General features: G+C 43.5%; 1 protein-coding gene across 1 annotated transcript in view; it reads right to left on the minus strand.

The window, feature by feature from the left end:
- Positions 1–19,224, minus strand: part of rpp30 (ribonuclease P/MRP 30 subunit) — a 56,427-nt gene that overhangs the window by 12,652 nt on the left and 24,551 nt on the right. The window contains exons 7-9 of the mRNA XM_084323613.1: positions 9,234–9,350; positions 7,343–7,372; positions 6,167–6,204 (exon numbers count right to left, since the gene is read on the minus strand). Coding sequence (XP_084179739.1) covers positions 6,167–6,204; positions 7,343–7,372; positions 9,234–9,350 — 185 coding nt within the window. The remainder of the gene's footprint in view (positions 1–6,166; positions 6,205–7,342; positions 7,373–9,233; positions 9,351–19,224) is intronic.

The raw sequence follows: 19,224 nt of genomic DNA on the forward strand, positions 1-19,224 counted from the left end.
TTACAAAGAAACCATTACAGAGAGAGAAGAATATAGTGAAACACCTGACATTTGCAAAAGAACACAAGAAATGGACAAAGGAAGATTGGTATAAAGTGTTGTGGACTGATGAGTCCAAGTTTGGCAACAAGCGAAGTGTGTATGTTCGAGAGATATAAAAATGAGTGTCTCTTGCCAACAGTTAAACACGGAGGGGGTAGTATTATGGTGTGGGGTGCCATTTCAGCCTGAGGAACCGGTGACTTAGTGAAAATGTATGGCATCATGGATAAGAAAGTATACCACAACATTCTGGTGAGGCACAGAGTACCATCTGGGAGTCATCTTATTGGGCCTGGATTTATTTTCCAAGAGGACAATGGGTCTCATTCCCGAACGGATTTACGAAGGAAAAAAATCCTCTTTTTAAGACATATTAGCGCTAGTAGCGCGATTCCCCAAATGTTCCTGAGATCAGATTTGACCGTGGCTGAGAGCAGAATTTAAGAGTGCTGAGGAGCACACTTATGATTGATTGACTAATTGAAAATTGTATTAACTTGACAGACTGTGTTCTCATAGTGATTTCTTCATGTAAACGCTACAGGCCTCCTTGGAATTAATTACTTAATCATAATTAAAATAAATATGACAATATTTGTACGATAAGAAATTACGCATTTGATGTCAGAAAAATAAATAATATGGATTCATCTGATCACAGGGCAGCTGGATTAACCATATCTGAACCAGCTATTTTGGACAAATGTATAATTACTTTAATTACTCAGATATTCAAACACAATTATGCAATTATTGTGAAATGATTGAAAATAATTATTATTTAATGCCTTCTGTGGAATTTGTATTTATTATTTGTTACATATCTGTTTTAATGATTAATTATACATTTGAAAGAATGCAGGTCAACATGCAATATATCCCATTGATCGGTATACAATGAGACAGACCTTTGTTTGATATAGCTATAGCCCTGCATTCCTTGGAATATATCATTAATCAATTAAACTTATATTGAAATACACTATATAGCCTATACACCAACACTGAAATGACAGTGGATAAATAAATAAGAACTAAAGCTAATCACGTGGAAATAGACTGCATTAATATTCCATAAGTCTTGTGTGCACCAGTATAGCCTACGTATCTAATGAATGAACAGTATATAGGCTTATATTATTCTAATTACTTGTTTCATTAGGATTTAGTAGATACTATATGCTCTGCCCTACCTACGTACAGTAAGTTCAGTATACATATATTAAGGCCGCCAGAGTCGGGCGTACCAGCGGACTGCATGGTGGACTGTATACGGTCTACGGGGCGGGCAGTGCAGTATATTTGCTGCTCTCCTAATAAAACAAGTCATGATTAGAATAATATAAGCCTATACTGCGTCCATTCATTATGCGCGTAGGCTATACAGTACTGTGTGTGTGTGTACCACGAGCTCTACTATATGATGACAATACAATTAATCTAATCTCATTTTGATCGGTTGCAAAGCGCTTCCTATCGGCAACCATTTTCACACGGCTGCATCGTCAGTTGCATTCTAATGAGCTGGACAGGTGTGTCTAACTATTGACTTTTTGCGATTTCATCTGCACACTTCCGTATTGGCTGCCTTATAAGGAGCTTCGGACGGGAACGTGCGTTCATGTTTCAGAGCGGTGAAATTCCTCATCGCGGCATCTCAGCTGAGACAAGTTTGAGTCATTAAGACATCTTCCCAGCGCGTTGAGGACTCAGAGTGAACTTTGTCGTAGATTCTGTCTCAGTCGGTTCCAAGATAAGTCTTCCAAGAGAACTTGTTGAAAAATATTCGGGAATGAGACCCAACCCTAAACATTCTTCTAACTATTGCCGGAACTATCTGCAACAGAAGGAATCGGTTGGAACATTGAAAATGATGGACTGGCCCCCTCAAAGTCTGGACCTAAACCCCATCGAGCAAATTTGGGGCGAGTTGGACAATAAACTGGACGGATCTATTGTACATTCAAAGGAAAGCCTTTGGCTTGAGTTGCAGAAGGCATGGGATACCATTAGTGTTGAAGTTCTCAGGAAATATATTGACACTATGCCAGAGAGATGTGCTGCTGTAATTGCTGCAAAAGGTTATATATTATTATATATAAATATTAAAGTTAAAAGTGGATAAAAAACAGTAGGACTCGCTTCATCTGATATTTGTTGTGCTCAGAGCAACCATCTGCATGTTTCATGAACATTAGGAAATGAAATCATGTTTTGGAGGCAAGAAAAGGTCAATGTTTTCAGATCCGTCAGGTGTTCTAATAATTTTGGCCACCACTGTATATATATTATATATTAGGGCTGTCGCGATAACCGCATCACCACAATCCCGCGGTGTGTCAAGGCATCCGCGGGTGTAGAACAGACAACCGTCATCATTTTTAACTTCATTTAGACGAGGCGTCCGTTTTCCAGTAGCATGAGCTAACTTCCATACAGTTTACAACTCAGATGAAATCAGGATTTATTTTCATATCCCAGACTCGAGCCCCTAATGTATACCGTTTCCTGTATTAATCTGAACCGTAGTAGAGTACAGGAGAGTACACTCTAGGGCTGAAGTGCCGGTCATGTAACGTGCTTGTTATAACTAGCCGGACTTCGGGGTAACTCCCTCTGTAAAGTGGTGACAGTAAACCAGAAAACCATTCTCTCAAGGACTGGGTGCTTATTTCCGTTTGCAGCTCTCTATTCTTTATGTTAGTGACTAACGTTACAAGCAGATTGGGTGCTGCCTCTCTGCCGTGGTCCCGACGTTAGCTACTGTATAGGCTAGCTATCTGTAGCATTGGTGTGGTCCCGACGTTAGCTACTGTATAGGCTAGCTATCTGTAGCATTGGTGTGGTCCCAATGTTAGCTACTGTATAGGCTAGCTATCTGTAGCATTGGTGTGGTCCCGACGTTAGATACTGTATAGGCTAGCTATCTGTAGCATTGGTGTGGTCCCGACACTGTATAGGCTAGCTATCTGTAGCATTGGTGTGGTCCCGACGTTAGCTACTGTATAGGCTAGCTATCTGTAGCATTGGTGTGGTCCCGACGTTAGCTACTGTATAGGCTAGCTATCTATTGTAGATGGCTGGCCTGTGGCTGACGTCGGGACTACGCCAGCGTTGTGGATGGCTAGCGTCGGGACCACACCAACGCCAACACCAACGTTATAGATAATCTGTGGCGTTGGTGTGGTCCCGACGTTGGCTGTGGGCTGGCTATCTGTGGCGTTGGTGTGGTCCCGACGTTAGCTATAGGCTAGCCCTCTATAACGTTGGTGTGGTCCCGAGGTGGCGGAGAGAGGCAGCACTTAGTTTCCCCCAATGATGACACATGTTGTGATATTTAACTAGCTATGTATGTGCATTCAAATTCACTAACGTTAAAATAGTGTTATAATAACGTTAAATGTTCGCTCAAATAACGTTAGTTTTAAGTTGGAGAAGGGCATATATCCCACAACGCATTGCTCTTAACACTTTCAGTGCCACTCACAAGTTTTCTCGGGTTTCCGATCGTTTTTTTTTTTATCCACTTTTTCTCCCATTTTCTATATTTTCTCCCATCCCAATTTCGTATCATCCAATTCAACCCTCCCCTGTCACGAACGCTGTTTCTTGCCTCCCACAAGCCGGCTGCAATGTGGACTAAGTCATACATAGCACAAGTCCCCTCCGGTAGTTGAGGTAACAGCAGTCGCATCTTTTCACCTGCGCAGCTCGATCTCTCAGTGGCGAGGAGTAACGCGTGGAAGGCTCACGCTGCCCCCGACACTTCCTGATTCTACTGCGCAGGCGCACCAACCGACCTGTAGGAGTCGCTGTACACAACGCCCAATCCCCACCCATCAGTTTCCCACCCTATAATACTGCCAATTGTATTAGTACGGACGACCAGCCAAACTGAAAACAATGTGGAGAGCTGGATTCGAACACGTGAACCCAGCATCTCCACATTGGTGGCGAGTGCCTTGCCCACTACACCACCTAGCCGCCCGGGTTTCCGATAGTTATGTTGAAAGCCACTCACGAGATTTCTCGGATTTTTAAATTTTTTGCGATCTGAAATCATATTGCATCACGCGAGCCTACCCTAGTATACCCGAGCGCCGCCGGCGATCAGATGTGGAAAAAAGCGCCCCCTATCGTCTCCCAGATGACATAAGGGATTTTGGAATGGACTCAATGAAAATGGATGGGGGAAAAAAAATCCTGTACTCTATTTTCCAGTCCACTGATGCAGCCGGGGTTATCACAGTTCATTCTGGAGCCTCTGAGACCCGCGGAATCATGTACTGCACTGTACACAAGTTGGATCCATACACTTATTGATTTTTTCGAATAGTGATCAGGAATTGGAATATACCAGTTGGATACCATCTGATGTCAGGTAAGGAATCTATGTTATCAGTGTTAGGATAATCAGACTCATTTTGATGAAGATATAAGCTGTTTTGTGAAATGGGCTCCATCGGTTTCACTGTAAAGATCCAAGAGGAAATGATCACGGCGATTATCCGTGCACGGCTCTAATGTGCGTGCGTGCACGTATAATATTGATCATCTAGCGTTTATTTGAAAACGATTCATAAATAGGCTGACAAATATCAACGTTCTGGAATATTCCAGTAAAAGACGATTATCATAGAATGGTCCAGAATGGACTGTTTTTTACCTCAAAACGGGTGCTTTTCAAAATGCTCTCAAACAGAAATGAAGCGATAAAAAACCAATCTGCCTTTACAGCACTGACTGGAAAAGGATTCTTTGATAAGCGACAGGCAGATTAGACACAGCCATAATTTAAAACATAGATTAGGCGATATTAAGCGTAACATTGGCGCCGATGGTGGCATTCAAGAGCTAACTCTGGCGCCACCTCGTGGCACTGAAAGTGTTAAAGGAGCAGGCAACACCCTAATCTACGGTTATCACATTTCAGAACGTTGAGGGACAAATGGATAGATTATCAAACATGTTTTTCTAATCACGATCGCGGGTAAACTCGCATGTCTTAACTCTTTCAGTGCCACTCACAAGATTTCTCGTGTTTTTTTATAGGTGGTTGCTAGCCACTCACGAGATTTCTCGGATTTTTTTTTTTGCGATCTGAAAAATTATTGCATCACCCGAGCCTACCCGAGTATAGCCGAGGGGCGCCGACGATCACTGTGGAAAAAAGCGCCCCCTGTCGTCTCCCAGATGACATAAGTGATTTTGGAATGGACTCAATGAAAATGAATGGGGAAAAAAATCCGGTACTCCACATTTTCCAGTTCACTGATCCAGCCAGGGTTACCAGAGTTCATTCTGGAGCCTCAGATCCCCGCGGATCATAGAGATCTACTGTGTCGCGTTGGATCCATACACGTATCGATTTTTTCGAATGGTGATCAGGAATTGGAATATACCAGTTGGATACCATCTGATGTCAGGTAAGGACTCTATGTTATCAGTGGTAGGATAATCGGAGTAAGTTTGATGAAGTTATAAGCTGTTTTGTGAAATGTCTTCTTTCGGTTTCACTGTAAAACTCTGTGAGGTAATCAACGGAACGATTATCAGTGCGCGGCCGTAATGTGCTTGCGTGCACGTATAATATTGATCATCTAGCGTTTATTTGAAAACGATTCATAAAAAGGCCGACGAATATCAACGTTGTGGAATATTCCACTAAAAGACGATTTTCATAGAATGCTCCAGAATGAGCTGTTTTTTATATCAAAACGGGGGCTTTTCTAACTGCTCTGAAATGGAAACGATGCGATAAAAAAACAATCCGTCTTCACAGCACTGACTGGAAAATAGTCTTTGATAATGCGATGGGCAGATTAGACACAGCCATAATTTAAAACATAGATTAGGCGATATTAACGTTAACATTGGCGCCGATGGTGGCATTCAAGCGGTAAAACGGAAAACCAGGCGTGGCACTGAAAGAGTTAATAATAAAAAAAATGTATACAGGTATATAAAAAAAAATATATATTAAAAAAAATATATATATATAAGTGCGGTACCACCGCATCCCGCGGTGATTAGCCACACACGCAACCACGGTGAGAAAATGTCATACAGCCCTATTATATATATATCATGCATGATTACAATTATGATTATTTGTCAAGGATACAAGTTGGCAATGTCATAAGGTCCTCTCAATTCCAAAGGCTGAAAAACAGAGAGAAGAACAGAGTTAACAAATGGAGATTAGCTATATAGCTCAGCAGCCGTAGCAACAGAATCCTTTCATTATTTTTGATTATTAAAGTTTCAACAGCATCAAAATATTGTTATTTTATTAATACAAAATTATTGTATAAAGAATGTTCCATGTTCTGTCATCTAATATTATATTCCATTACTTTTTCTGATGAAAAAGTGAAACGGTATTGTGATGGTATTGTGACAACACTAAGAGGGATATGAGGATGAAAAACAGAGCAAGTGAGAGGGATAAGAGTATTAAAAACAGAGCAAGTGAAAGGGATAAGAGTATGAAAAACAGAGCAAGTGAGAGGGATAAGAGTATTAAAAACAGAGCAAGTGAGATGGATAAGAGTATTAAAAACAGAGCAAGTGAGAGGGATAAGAGTATTAAAAACAGAGCAAGTGAGAGGGATAAGACTGAGTATGAAAAACAGAGCAAGTGAGAGGGATAAGACTGAGTATGAAAAACAGAGCAAGTGAGAGGGATAAGAGTATTAAAAACAGAGCAAGTGAGAGGGATAAGAGTATTAAAAACAGAGCAATTGAGAGGGATAAGAGTATTAAAAACAGAGCAAGTGAGAGGGATAAAAGTATTAAAAACAGAGCAAGTGAGAGGGATAAGACTGAGTATGAAAAACAGAGCAAGTGAGAGGGATAAGAGTATTAAAAACAGAGCAAGTGAGAGGGATAAGAGTATTAAAAACAGAGCAAGTGAGAGGGATAAGAGTATTAAAAACAGAGCAAGTGAGAGGGATAAGAGTATGAAAAACAGAGCAAGTTAGAGGGATAAGAGTATGAAAAATGGAGCCAATGAGGGGGATAAGAGTATGAAAAACAGAGCAAGTTAGAGGGGTAAGAGTATGAAGAATAGAGCAAGTTAGAGGGATACGAGTATAAAAACAGCAAGTGAAGGATAAGAGTATGAAAAACAGAGCAAATGAGGGATATGAGTATGAAAAACAGAGCAAGTGAGGGATATGAGTATGAAAATAAACAGCAGCTTACAACAAGTCTAACCAGGATATTATCTATTACCCAGACTATTGTGTACATGGAGTGTGTGTGCATTCATTGTTAATTAACACGTTTTCCAACTAACCATCTCAGCTGCACTTGAAAGGATCACATTCTGTGGGAGAAGCAGTGTGGACAGAAAACAGAACAGATTTTGAACAAGAGTAGAATAGAATCAACTGGGAAACATATTTTAGAAACAGAATAGGACAATGTTGGTAATGTATAACAAGTGCAAAACACTTCAATGAAAGAGAGAGATGTGCGAATGCTGCGCTATGACTGCTGTATTAACCCTTTCACTACCACACTAGACGGTTAACCCTTTCACTACCACTGGTAGTGAAAGGGTTAATGGAGTGATTGTGATTATAGGAGACAAATGGAATTATGTTATATGACCACAGTCACCCTTTAATTTCCCACCTAGCAACTTCCCTCTTCCATAACAACTTTGAAATAAAAAAGCAAATGTGTTTACAAATTGGCTCAAATGTAACTTAATTACCGTAATTCCTCTAATAGTAACCGGTATTCAATTAAAAACCGGGTCTCTATTAATGACCGGGTGCGCTGTTGAGCTAAGCAATTATAAGCCGGCCTCCTAATACAAGCCGGGTATATTTTGTTATTGTTGTTATATGCAGGCCTGGCTGTGCAGTAAATACCATATAATGGTATGGTGTTAATGTTTACCAAGAGAGTAAGCCTACCTCAGAATTGTATAAAACGAAGTTATTATTATGATTATTATACCAGTATTGTGATTGCACTATTTTACTTAATTTAACTTTTTTTGACCACCTGTAATTGCACTGTTTACTACCGTATTTCATACAGTACTTGGTTTCAATAAATGAACCCAGTACATTTTACTGGGTTCAAACTGACACAAAATGTTGATTTATTCATTATGATCGGTTTGAAAATTAGAAATATAGGCCTCTCTCTTATACATGCCTCCTCCTAATACAAGCCTGGTATCCGCTACAGTTGAAACAAATACAAGCCGGGGTTACTATTAGAGGAATTACGGTACTTAAGATTCAGATTTCCTGGGGGTAGAGACAAGTAAAGCGTTAACTTCAATTTACCTATATCAAGCCCTGCCCTCTTTTCTTGATTGGATGTCTCGTGGTGATGGCCATGGTGGTGGATGTCTCGTGGTGATGGCCAAGCTGGTGTGATCCTCTCTATGTCACCCCCATACTTCAAATGGATCCGAGCAAAATCCATACTCGTGTGCAAACGGAATATGACTGATATTTTAAGCTCCGAGCCTTGACATTTAGCCTTTATCCTATTTTCATACTAGCGCTTGTTTCCCTATGCCTTTTTTGTTGTTGTTCTTAGCTCTATTCTATTTAAATCTTTTAAAAAATATCTTATGTCAGTTGCTATTGCATGTACATATTTGTGTTTTATTACACGTATATGTAAGTACATGTACATAGCTATTACCAACTATTCGCCTGTTTTATTCTCCACCCATCGATCATCCATAGCAACACTATTATCACCGACATCCAAGAAGGGGGACCCCCCCTTGAACGGCCCTTCTAAGGTTTATCTCCTCCACATCGCCTGTGGTGCTTTTTTTGTATTGCTATAGGTTTTTAATGAGTTTTTCCTTACCTTCGCTGGGGTATGTCTGGGAGTGTTGCATTTATTTATTTTACATTTATTTGGGATTTCATGGTGTTTTTTTTGTTCTTGATTTATTGTGATGTTTCTTCTTGACTTGTTCGGCCCATGGGGACATTAACTTGTGATTTCGGGCTTTACAAATAGATTTGATTTGCTTTGCTCAGACAACGATTATTTTCTCTAGGCACCTCCTATCACAAGCGTTGCTTTCTTCTGTCAAGCTAAGAGAGGGCGGAACTTGAGATTGGTCAATAATTAGTCAAACAAAATGTGATGATCACCAGCAGTAGTATGGGGTACTACCCATAGGTATGTCTTTATGGTAATACCTTTCCTTTGCATCTCTCCATCAGAGAAACAGAGTTGGTGATGGTGTAGCGCCTCATGGTGGAGTCTCTGATGGCTGCAGCATAGCTGATTTCAAACACAACCCCTCTTTGTATGGCCTAAAAAAAATATATATATAAAAAAATAAAAGTAAACACACACAGCACTCACTGAAACTCACAATAAGAACAACTCCTAAATAATTTCAACTGCAAGTTAGAAATAGCCAATATACAGTCTTTAGAGGTCTTTGGCATAGATGTTTAACTCATTGGACGCCAGACCCGAGATAAGTCGGGTTAACTCGCCAACGCTTGGGCGCCAAACCTGAGAAAATCGTTATTTCTTTTATTCGATATTCCCATTCATAATCCATCGAGGGAGCCTGTGTTATCATTGGGAATGAGTCTGAGATCGCAAACGTCCAATACCGCCGCCTGCCGCCTTGCGGCCGGTATTGCACATCATTTGAAACCCTCTGGCTTGGGCTGTGTGTCGATCTAAAAAGTCCGGTCCGGGTTTTCCTTGTCGGGCAGGACAAGCGTTTATAACATGGATTGAGGAGAATTAAGCACTCCCGGTTCATGTTCTTTGGTGGATTATGTTGGCAACACGATCGACATCAATACTTGGAATGGTGATCAGATAATTGGAATATTCCTTTTGGAGTACATCCTAGTCAAGGTAAAGGCTATATGGTATCAATCTTGCGTTGATCCAAGAATCCATTCACTGCGATCCGACCGTATGTGTGTAATGTGTGTGTAACGTATTCCGTTAGGGGCGATCAAAGCATGGAAACCCCCCCCCCCCCAACCCTTTCATGCATTCATGATTAAACATAATACCGATAATATAGCGTTGATTTCAGATTGATTGTTGATACAGGCGAGAAACGGCACGGTTTTCAGTGAAATGCACTAAACGCTGCATAGCGTCGTTTCCTGGGATTAGACAGGCTTACTCTAAAACTACTCATATTCACCACGGTATAAAACGGGAATGTATTACAAATTGAACGATAGATACTTGATGTCAAATGGGCAATAGTTTATATCCATTGCTATGATATAAAATATAGTTTGAGCCCTGCAAACACCGCCATGTATCTCTATTCTTTAAAGCGGTAAGTATTTAATGCCAAGAGTATATAATAGGGGTGTAACGATGCAACCTCACAACGATTAATTTTGATTACGATTATTCAGGCAACGATTCAATGCATCATGAAATCTCTTCATTTGACCACGATTCGATCAGTTAATTCACCAAAAGAACTTTGAATACACAAATGTGGCTGGGGGAACTGATTCACTCAGCATGAATGGACTATAGGTCAATAAAAACAATACACACAAAAAGAAAACAAATTTTTTTTTTTAAATTGATTAATTTAGATTCTAATCGATTCGAACATAATTTCAAATCGATGCAGTTGAATCGTCACATTAGAATCGATGCATTTCACGGCGGCTAGGTGGTGTAGTGGGCAAGGCGCTCGCCACCAATGCAGGAGACGCTGGGTTCGAGCCCAGCTCTCCGCATTGCCATCAGCTTGGCTGGTCGTTCATACTAATACAATTGGCAGTATTAGGGGTGGGAAGCTGATGGGTGGGGATCGGACGTTGTGGACAGCGACTCCTACAGGTCGGTTGGTGCGCCTGCGCAGCAGAATCAGGAAGCGACGGGGGCGTCGTGTCCCTCCCACGCAGACCCCCGACGCTGAGAGATCACGCTGTGCAGGTGAAAAGATGCGATGGCTGCTTCCTCGAGTACCGGAGGGGACACATGATGTAAGACTTCGTCCACATTGCAGCCGGCTTGTGGGAGGCATGGCCTAACAGCGTTCGAGACAGGGGAGGGTAGAATTGGACGATACAAAATTGGGATGGGAGAAAAATTGAAAATGGGAGAAAAAGTAGAAAAAAAAGAATCGATGCATTTCGATTATTCGATGCATCGTTACTAGGGATGCCCCCCAAAACCCGGTTCTAAACGGGAACCGGTACTAAATTAGAAAAAAAACAGTATTGATAAGCTCCGACGTTATCGGTACTGCTAGTCTAGGAGCGGATTAGCTACGAAGCTAACAGAGTGTACCACTATGAATTGAAAATGGGGGACCCTGATGTAAACAAGACAAACGTATTTCTCTGGTCTGCATCCCCTTAATAATTGTGTGTATTGAGCCGTACTGTATTGTACCCATTCTGCAATCTGTTAAATGAAGTTTTCATTCATTCATTCACCATCCATCTGCGACGCAACGGTGGCAGCAACACTGGAGCACGGAGTAACGTTAAAACTTTGATTGCCAGCCATTGTGCCCATCCTTATGCCCAGTCTGCCAGTCCTGTAACCCTATGGAGATGTTTACCTTCTTTGCAGGGCTATAACTTTTTTAATATTATAGCTATATCGACATTACTATGGCCCATTCAACATCGGGTATCCATCGTTCCGGATGTGGGAACGTTATATTTTTTCATTCATACATTGTTGTGTTAATACCGTCGAGAATATAAGTATGTTTTTAAGGTTTTCTGCAGTAATTCCTAAAACGCGAGTTATAGGCCCTGACGCATATGATACATTATCGATTGGTGTTTCTTTCCTATACACGCTATATTAAAAAATACAAATGTATATGATCGGTATACATTATGCTTCATCATGTGTGAAGGAAAGGGGGGGGGGGGGCGTTTATAATTCCTTGATCATCAGTAACGGCTTTATTTAGTATGGGTTGATATGTTGATCAGATGGTTTGCAGTGAAATGAATAAACAGTGGGGCTGAAAATAACGTTATATTCCTCTTACCGTTAGCCGATGAGACTGGAGGAAAAATATTCCAATTATTTGACATCGATCTGCTAGATCCATTTCCCGTTTGTATGGCGCAATAAACGCCGAAATCATATTGATTATTGCTTTTCGAAAGTGATCCCATGCACTCGAGTGTGTATCTAGACCCACGTTACAAGATATTACTGTCGGAGGAATGTCCTCGATGCACCAGCGCCACTTCCGGTTTGGCTTGGAGTGTAACTCGCCCGATCATCCACCAGGCGGCGATATTGAGGCGTTGCAATATCAGACAGGCTCCAGCTACAGTCCCGGAGGGAGGCTGGATGAATTATGAATGCCATGACGAAAAAATTAAATATTGATCCCAAAAACGAGTTAACTCGTTTCTGGCGCACAACGCATGGCGGGCAATAACGAGTAGGGATGGGAATTGATAGGATTTTATCGATTCGATTCTTTATCGATTCCCTTAGCGATACCTGATCAATTTATAATTTAAATAAATAAATTGGAAATGCAACAGAACTACATTTAGTCATTTAGCTGACGCTTTTATCCAAAGCGACTAACAAGTTCTGTACGACAAGCCATCAGGAAGGGCACAACTCTATCAGCTGAGCAACAATGTTCATCAAAGTGTTGAGTGCTACAGTGTAGGTTAGTTTATTAGGACAAGTGCATGACAGTACGGTTAGTTAGGGTTAGATATATTTTTTTTATTCAGATAATGGTTGAAGAAGTGCGTCTTTAGTCGACGGCGAAAGATTGGACGTGATTCGGCTGTCCTAACTGGGGTGGGTAGTTCATTCCACCATTGTGGGGCAAGGACTGAGAATAGGCGACTTCTCTTTGATGACCCTCCCGGAGCTCGGATAGGAGTAGGTCTGAGGCGGCCAGAAGATGCAGAGCGTAGGGGTCTAAGCTGGTTAGAATAACAACATGCAACTTGACATTTCTGATTGTCATTTATTGTTGAGCCCCCATGTCAGAAAAATACAAAAACTGTAAAAAATAAAACATTAACTATAGCCTACACTTAAATAAAATAATGTATTTGAGATTATCTTAAAATGTATTTTTTTTTATTCTTAAACTAATTTAAAGTGGAAATGAAGCAGTGAGCAATGTGATCCTAGTTTGTTTGTTGTGTACCTTGTGTAAGACAGGGTTCTATAATCAAATGTGAAATCTATCTTATTTGTCTGAAAAATCAAATATAATATCCCTGTTTTCAACATGGGCGCCGCCATTTTGTTGCTGACGTCATGGCTGACGTCATGCCACTGGTTGGGTGTATACACGGCTGGTTAGCTGCCTATAGTGAATGGGTCAGTCAGTAAATAAAATGTTGCCTACAAAACAACGGGACCGCGGTGGTTCTGTTTGTATTGCTCCTGGCTGTTCAAACTAATTTTACCATGTGAGAGAGAGGAAAGTTGGTTAATTTCCACAAACTACCAGTGAAAAAAACAGTGTTGTTGGCACGTTGGCTCAGGCTGGCTGCACTCAGGCGGCGCGACCAGCCTGTTGGACAGGGAAGGAGGATCTGCAGCGAACACTTCATTGCCTCGGATTATGTTGTTGGGGGTGGAAGGTTTGTCCAGAAGACCACTAATCAGCTGAAGCGGTTCCCTCGGTCTTCGACAGACAGACCGGCGTTAGCTCTCGGGAGCGATCGCTAGCTAGTTGGCACCAGCCGGGGACCGGAGTTAGCTCTCGGGAGCGATCGCTAGCTAGTTGGCACCAGCCGGGGACCGGAGTTAGCTCTCGGGAGCGTCGCGGAGCATTCAGCCTGCTGGCTACCTAGATCCACTTCAACCAGCCGAGCGTCGGGAGCTCCAGCAGCTTGTTGATGTGCTAATAGCCTGGAGCCAGCTACCGTTAGCTTGCCGAGGCTCCAGCACACCGACAAGCTGTGTAGCCAGCTACCGTTAGCTTGCAGAGGCTCCAGCACACCGACAAGCTGTGTAGCCAGCTACCGTTAGCTTGCCGAGGTTCCAGCACACCGACAAGCTATGTAGCCAGCTACCGTTAGCTTGCCGAGGTTCCAGCACACCGACAAGCTGTGTAGCCAGCAGGCTGAATGCTCCGCGACGCTGGTTGAAGTGGATCTAGGTAGCCAGCAGGCTGAATGCTCCGCGACGCTCCCGAGAGCTAACTCCGGTCCCCGGCTGGTGCCAACTAGCTAGCGATCGCTCCCGAGAGCTAACTCCGGTCCCCGGCTGGTGCCAACTAGCTAGCGATCGCTCCCGAGAGCTAACAACGGTCTGTCTGTCGAAGACCGAGGGAACCGCTTCAGCTGATTAGTGGTCTTCTGGACAAAACTTCCACCCCCAACAACATAATCCGAGGCAATGAAGTGTTCGCTGCAGATCCTCCTTCCCTGTCCAACAGGCTGGTCGCGCCGCCTGAGTGCAGCCAGCCTGAGCCAACGTGCCAACAACACTGTTTTTTTCACTGGTAGTTTGTGAAAATTAACCAACTTTCCTCTCTCTCACATGGTAAAATTAGTTTGAACAGCCAGGAGCAATACAAACAGAACCACCACGGTCCCGTTGTTTTGTAGGCAACATTTTATTTACTGACTGACCCATTCACTATAGGCAGCTAACCAGCCATGTATACACCCAACCAGTGGCATGACGTCAGCAACAAAATGGCCGCGCCCATAATGCTAAATGCTTCAGAAATGCACACAACAAATCGTTTTCTTAGAAACTGCTTATTTTTATAACGTGATTTCTTCTGTGGCTTATCTAAATACTAATGTGATGCTATGAATATGTATTTATCGCACTGCTTCATTTCCACTTTAATCTATTGAATAACAGGTCGTTATCACACGGGAACCGGTTTTCGATTCCCATCCCTAATAACGAGTATACTCATTTTTGGCGTCCAATGCGTTAACGGTAGTCTAGGAGCGGATTAGCTACGGAGCTAACAGAGTGTACCATCCATCTGCGACGCAACGGTGGCAGCAACACTTGAAACGGAGTAACATTAACGTTATGTCGAGTTCATACTACACTACACGTATGAACTCGACATAACGTTAACGTTATGTGTTTAATAAGCAGCAATCTGTTGAAAATATAACGTTAAACCGGAAACGCGAGGACAGGAAGCCGTCATGAAATCGTTGTAGTCATATTGTAGTCTTTTAGTCTTAACTAAAAGATTTTAACAAAATAAAAAGCAGCAGCACTATTGGATAACTGAGTCATGTATTTCTTTCTTTAGGGGAGTAGGACATTTGTTTTCACAGTTTTAGCATGATGTTTTATAGATGGCTAGGTTAAACACAGGTTTTTGTTTTTAAGAGGGGGGGGGGGTTTGATTTGATTGAAGTTTATTTCAAATATGCAATACAACAAACAAACATCAAGTACAGATATAGCCTTAAGTCGTTCAAATAATAAATGTATAATTTCTTTTTTATAATAATAATCTAAAAGAACCGATAAGAGAACCGATAAAGTACCGAACTGTTAAGCAGTATCGATAAGAGTAGTAGTGTAACTGAGGGGTACAATTCCCTGACTGTATTGATAAGTATGGTATCATTAAACCACTACCGCTTTATGTACTTTAACTACTGGCCACACAGAACATGATATAGATATGATGAACACTTTCCCACCTGATGAAACCAAGTCCACACAAATGTATCCGTCGAATCTTTAATATATAGCAAAGGGTATATACAACGTTCACGTAATGACATTTATGATTTGAATGCACTTGAGTATGCAAATGAGTATTCGTAGGCAAATCAACATTGAATGTCCAATCTCTGGTTACGCAGGAAGCAAGTATACAACCTGGTTCTTTAGGGAACTATAGCGATGGTACTTAATGATTATAGCTGGATACACTAAAGGGGGTCCCGCTGGTTGTAAGTCAGTAGGGGGGGGGGGGGGGGGGGGGGGTAGGAGAGCCGCTGGCGATATCCCATCTGGCCAACGATTTCTTGGGAGAATTCAGAGTGCTGAACACGGTGCCCACAGAACCTTGGTCCACAGATGAATACCGTTGGGCCCTCTTGTAGACGGTAGCTGCCGGTCCACAACGAAGAGACGTGAGGCGACCTCACTCGGGTTAGAGCGCCGTCTCACCTGGACTCCTCTCGGGGGTAGTTCCAACACTTACCAGTGTTGGCTGTTATCCATGGCATAATCAAAGCACCCAAAGCAAGTAGATAATCCAAGCCGTGTAGGGCTCGCCGTCGTCCGGGTAAGGTAATCCAATGTGCAGGTCCACTCGTCCTAGCCCAGAACTCCTCGGATGAAAGCACCACACGTGGTCTGCCCAGCCTGGTTAAGACTCTAGATAACGCGAGGAAAACGATGGGGGTACTGCTCACTTTATAACTCTAACCGAACGATGCACCATACATAATAGACTATTATTAACTTAATAGAAATACGTCCCACTCGACGGTATAGTGCCAAACTATGACAATTCAACTATTAATCCACACGATGTCTCAATGCCATTCTGAGGCCAAGTTGACCATACTGCACCACACGTGTATCGTGGGTGAGGCTTAACGTCTTGCCACTAGGTTGGAGGGTAAAGAACTAAGGGCTAAGGGACTAAAAGAAAGTTCTACTTTACTTGCGCCATATATATATGCGCTGTGAACAAATAGTACCATTCGTATTTCGCCAGACGTATTCCTACGCGGAACCGGGCTAGTAACGACATGTTCGTCGGCACGATTGAACTTGAACCAAGGGGCTTGGCTGCTGGCGCCAAGTTCTTGTCCAATGAGAGAATGAAACTATTATGGGCTGTTAGTAGACTAAAGGGATATTCAGTGTATATGTACAAGGAATATACAAGGGATATCAAACGATATACAAATACTATTAAATATATATCCATAAATAAATATATATATTCGGTTTAATCTGATCCTTCACAACAGCCGCACCCTAATTAGTCCCACCTAATTAGCTAAGCAGAGACAGATTGACCGCACTGTCTACCACTCAAGGTCCGCTGTAAGGGTCAGTCAACTCACAAAGTCATGGGGTCATGGTCGTCATCGATAGTGTCTGGGAGTCTGGGCAGTTCTATTAGCCTCGCCACGGGTCGTGTGTAAGTTCGCCCTTGGACGAGCACCTCAGCTGCTCGGACCTTGCCATCGGCACCGGTGATCACTTTGCTTACACGGCCAGCCGGCCACATAGCTCTGGGTAGTGACTGGTCGATAATCATGACGACTGTTCCTTCTGTCAAATTGTCTCTCTCTTTTACCCACTTCTGGCGGGTCTGTAGAGGCGGTAGGTAGTGGAGTAGAAAGCTGTTCCAAAACTTGTCAGCTAGTACTTGACTGTACCTCCACATTCTTCGGCCGTTCGCTTCTTCAGGCCTGTACATTGTCTGGGGTAGCGCGGGGTCCAGCCGCCCCATCAAGAGTGTGTTGGGGGTGACTGGGTCGACATCTGCTATATCACTGGAGACGTAGCCGAGGGGCTTGGAGTTCAATACTCCCTCGATCTCCGTGAGGACTGTCATTAGGACTTCTTCCGCTACAGTCTGGGCCCCAAGCACGGCGTACAGGGCTGTCTTTATAGAACGTACTTCTCGTTCCCAGGTTCCACCGAAGTGGGGTGCGTTCGGGGGATTAAACTGGAAGTCAATCTGGGATGGAGCGAGGTGGGTCTTAAGTTCTGGGCCCATAGCTTGGAAGCTCTCTCTCAGCTCTCTTTCTCCGCCTTTGAAGTTTGTCCCGTGATCAGACAACAATGTAGACGGTTTTCCTTTCCGTGATGTGAATCTTCGGAAGGCCATAAGGAATGAGTCTGTGCTCATGGTTGGAAGGAGTTCGATATGTATCGCTCTGGTGGTCATGCCTTTGAATACAATACCCCACCGCTTCTCGGTTCCTCTTCCTTTCTTTATATACAACGGGCCAAAACAGTCCATGCCTGTGGAGTGGAATGGCTTGTCGCCGAGTCGGAGGCGACAGGGAGGTAGGTCAGCCATCCGGGGTATGCTGGGCTGCGCGCGCCACTTTCGGCAGTCTAGACAGGTTCGCTGGAAGCGTCGCACTGCTTCTCTTCCTTGAAGTATCCAATAGCGACGTCTGATCTCCGCGAAGACTCTCTCTGCTCCTGCGTGGTGTACATCCTCGTCGTATTTCTTTATTATCAGCTCTGTGACCTTGTGTCGGCTGTTCAAGACTATCGGGTACTTAACGTCATCCGGTAGATTGGGGGCCCTCCGCAGACGACCACCCACTCTGATGAGATTATGGGCGTCGCTCTCGGGTGCCAGGTGGAGCAATCTGCTGTCTGATGGGACGGGCTTTCCTCCCTGTAGACAGTCTAGCTCGTCGGGGAACGAGTCTCTCTGGGCTCGTTGTAGTAGAAGAAGTTCTGCTTCTTCGTAGTCAGCTGCTGAAATGTCGGCAGTGGGCTGAATCTCTGGGTGGTGCCACAGAAATGTCTTTAGTTGCGCACTCTGTAGGGTGAGGCAATCATCTATGTTGGGGTCTGTGGAGGCGACTGTGCTCAGTCCACAGAACATAGGTTTCTTGTTCTCAGCCTCCTCTTTACTCGCCTCCCGTGGGGTGGGCGTAGGCCACTCTCCTTCCGGGAGCTTGAGGAACTCTGGTCCGTCACTGTAGATGTTGTGACGGGTGAGGTCATCTAGGGACATTCCCCGGGTGATGACGTCAGCTGGGTTGTGTTTGGTGTCCACATACCGCCAGCTCGCTGCTTCTGTTAACTCTTGAATGTCTGTGACTCTGACTCCCACGAAGACCTTGTATCTGCATGAATCAGACTTGATCCATGTGAGTACTGTCGTGGAATCTGACCACAAGATTGTTCTGTGCACCGGAATGGTGAGTTCACGTTGGAATAACGTGGCTAGATGCGCTCCTGCTAGGGCTGCGCAGAGCTCTAGACGCGGGATAGATTGTTGCTTTCGTGGGGCTATTCTTGAGCGAGCCAGGATGAAGACGGTGTGTATCTCTCCTCCCTTCTCTTGGGCACGCAAGTAGGCCACTGATCTATAGGCTACTTCGGAGGCGTCGCTGAAGACGTGTAGATCCATCTTGCATGTCTCTGGCCTCACTGTGGGTGGGAAGTAGCTGCGGCGTATATTGACGCCTGGGAGTGAGCGGAGCTCCGTCTCCCACTCTCTCCATGTGGAGGCAAGGGGTGCGG

Source organism: Notolepis coatsorum (assembly GCF_963971535.1).
Source record: "Notolepis coatsorum genome assembly, chromosome: 10".
NCBI lineage: Eukaryota > Metazoa > Chordata > Actinopteri > Aulopiformes > Paralepididae > Notolepis > Notolepis coatsorum.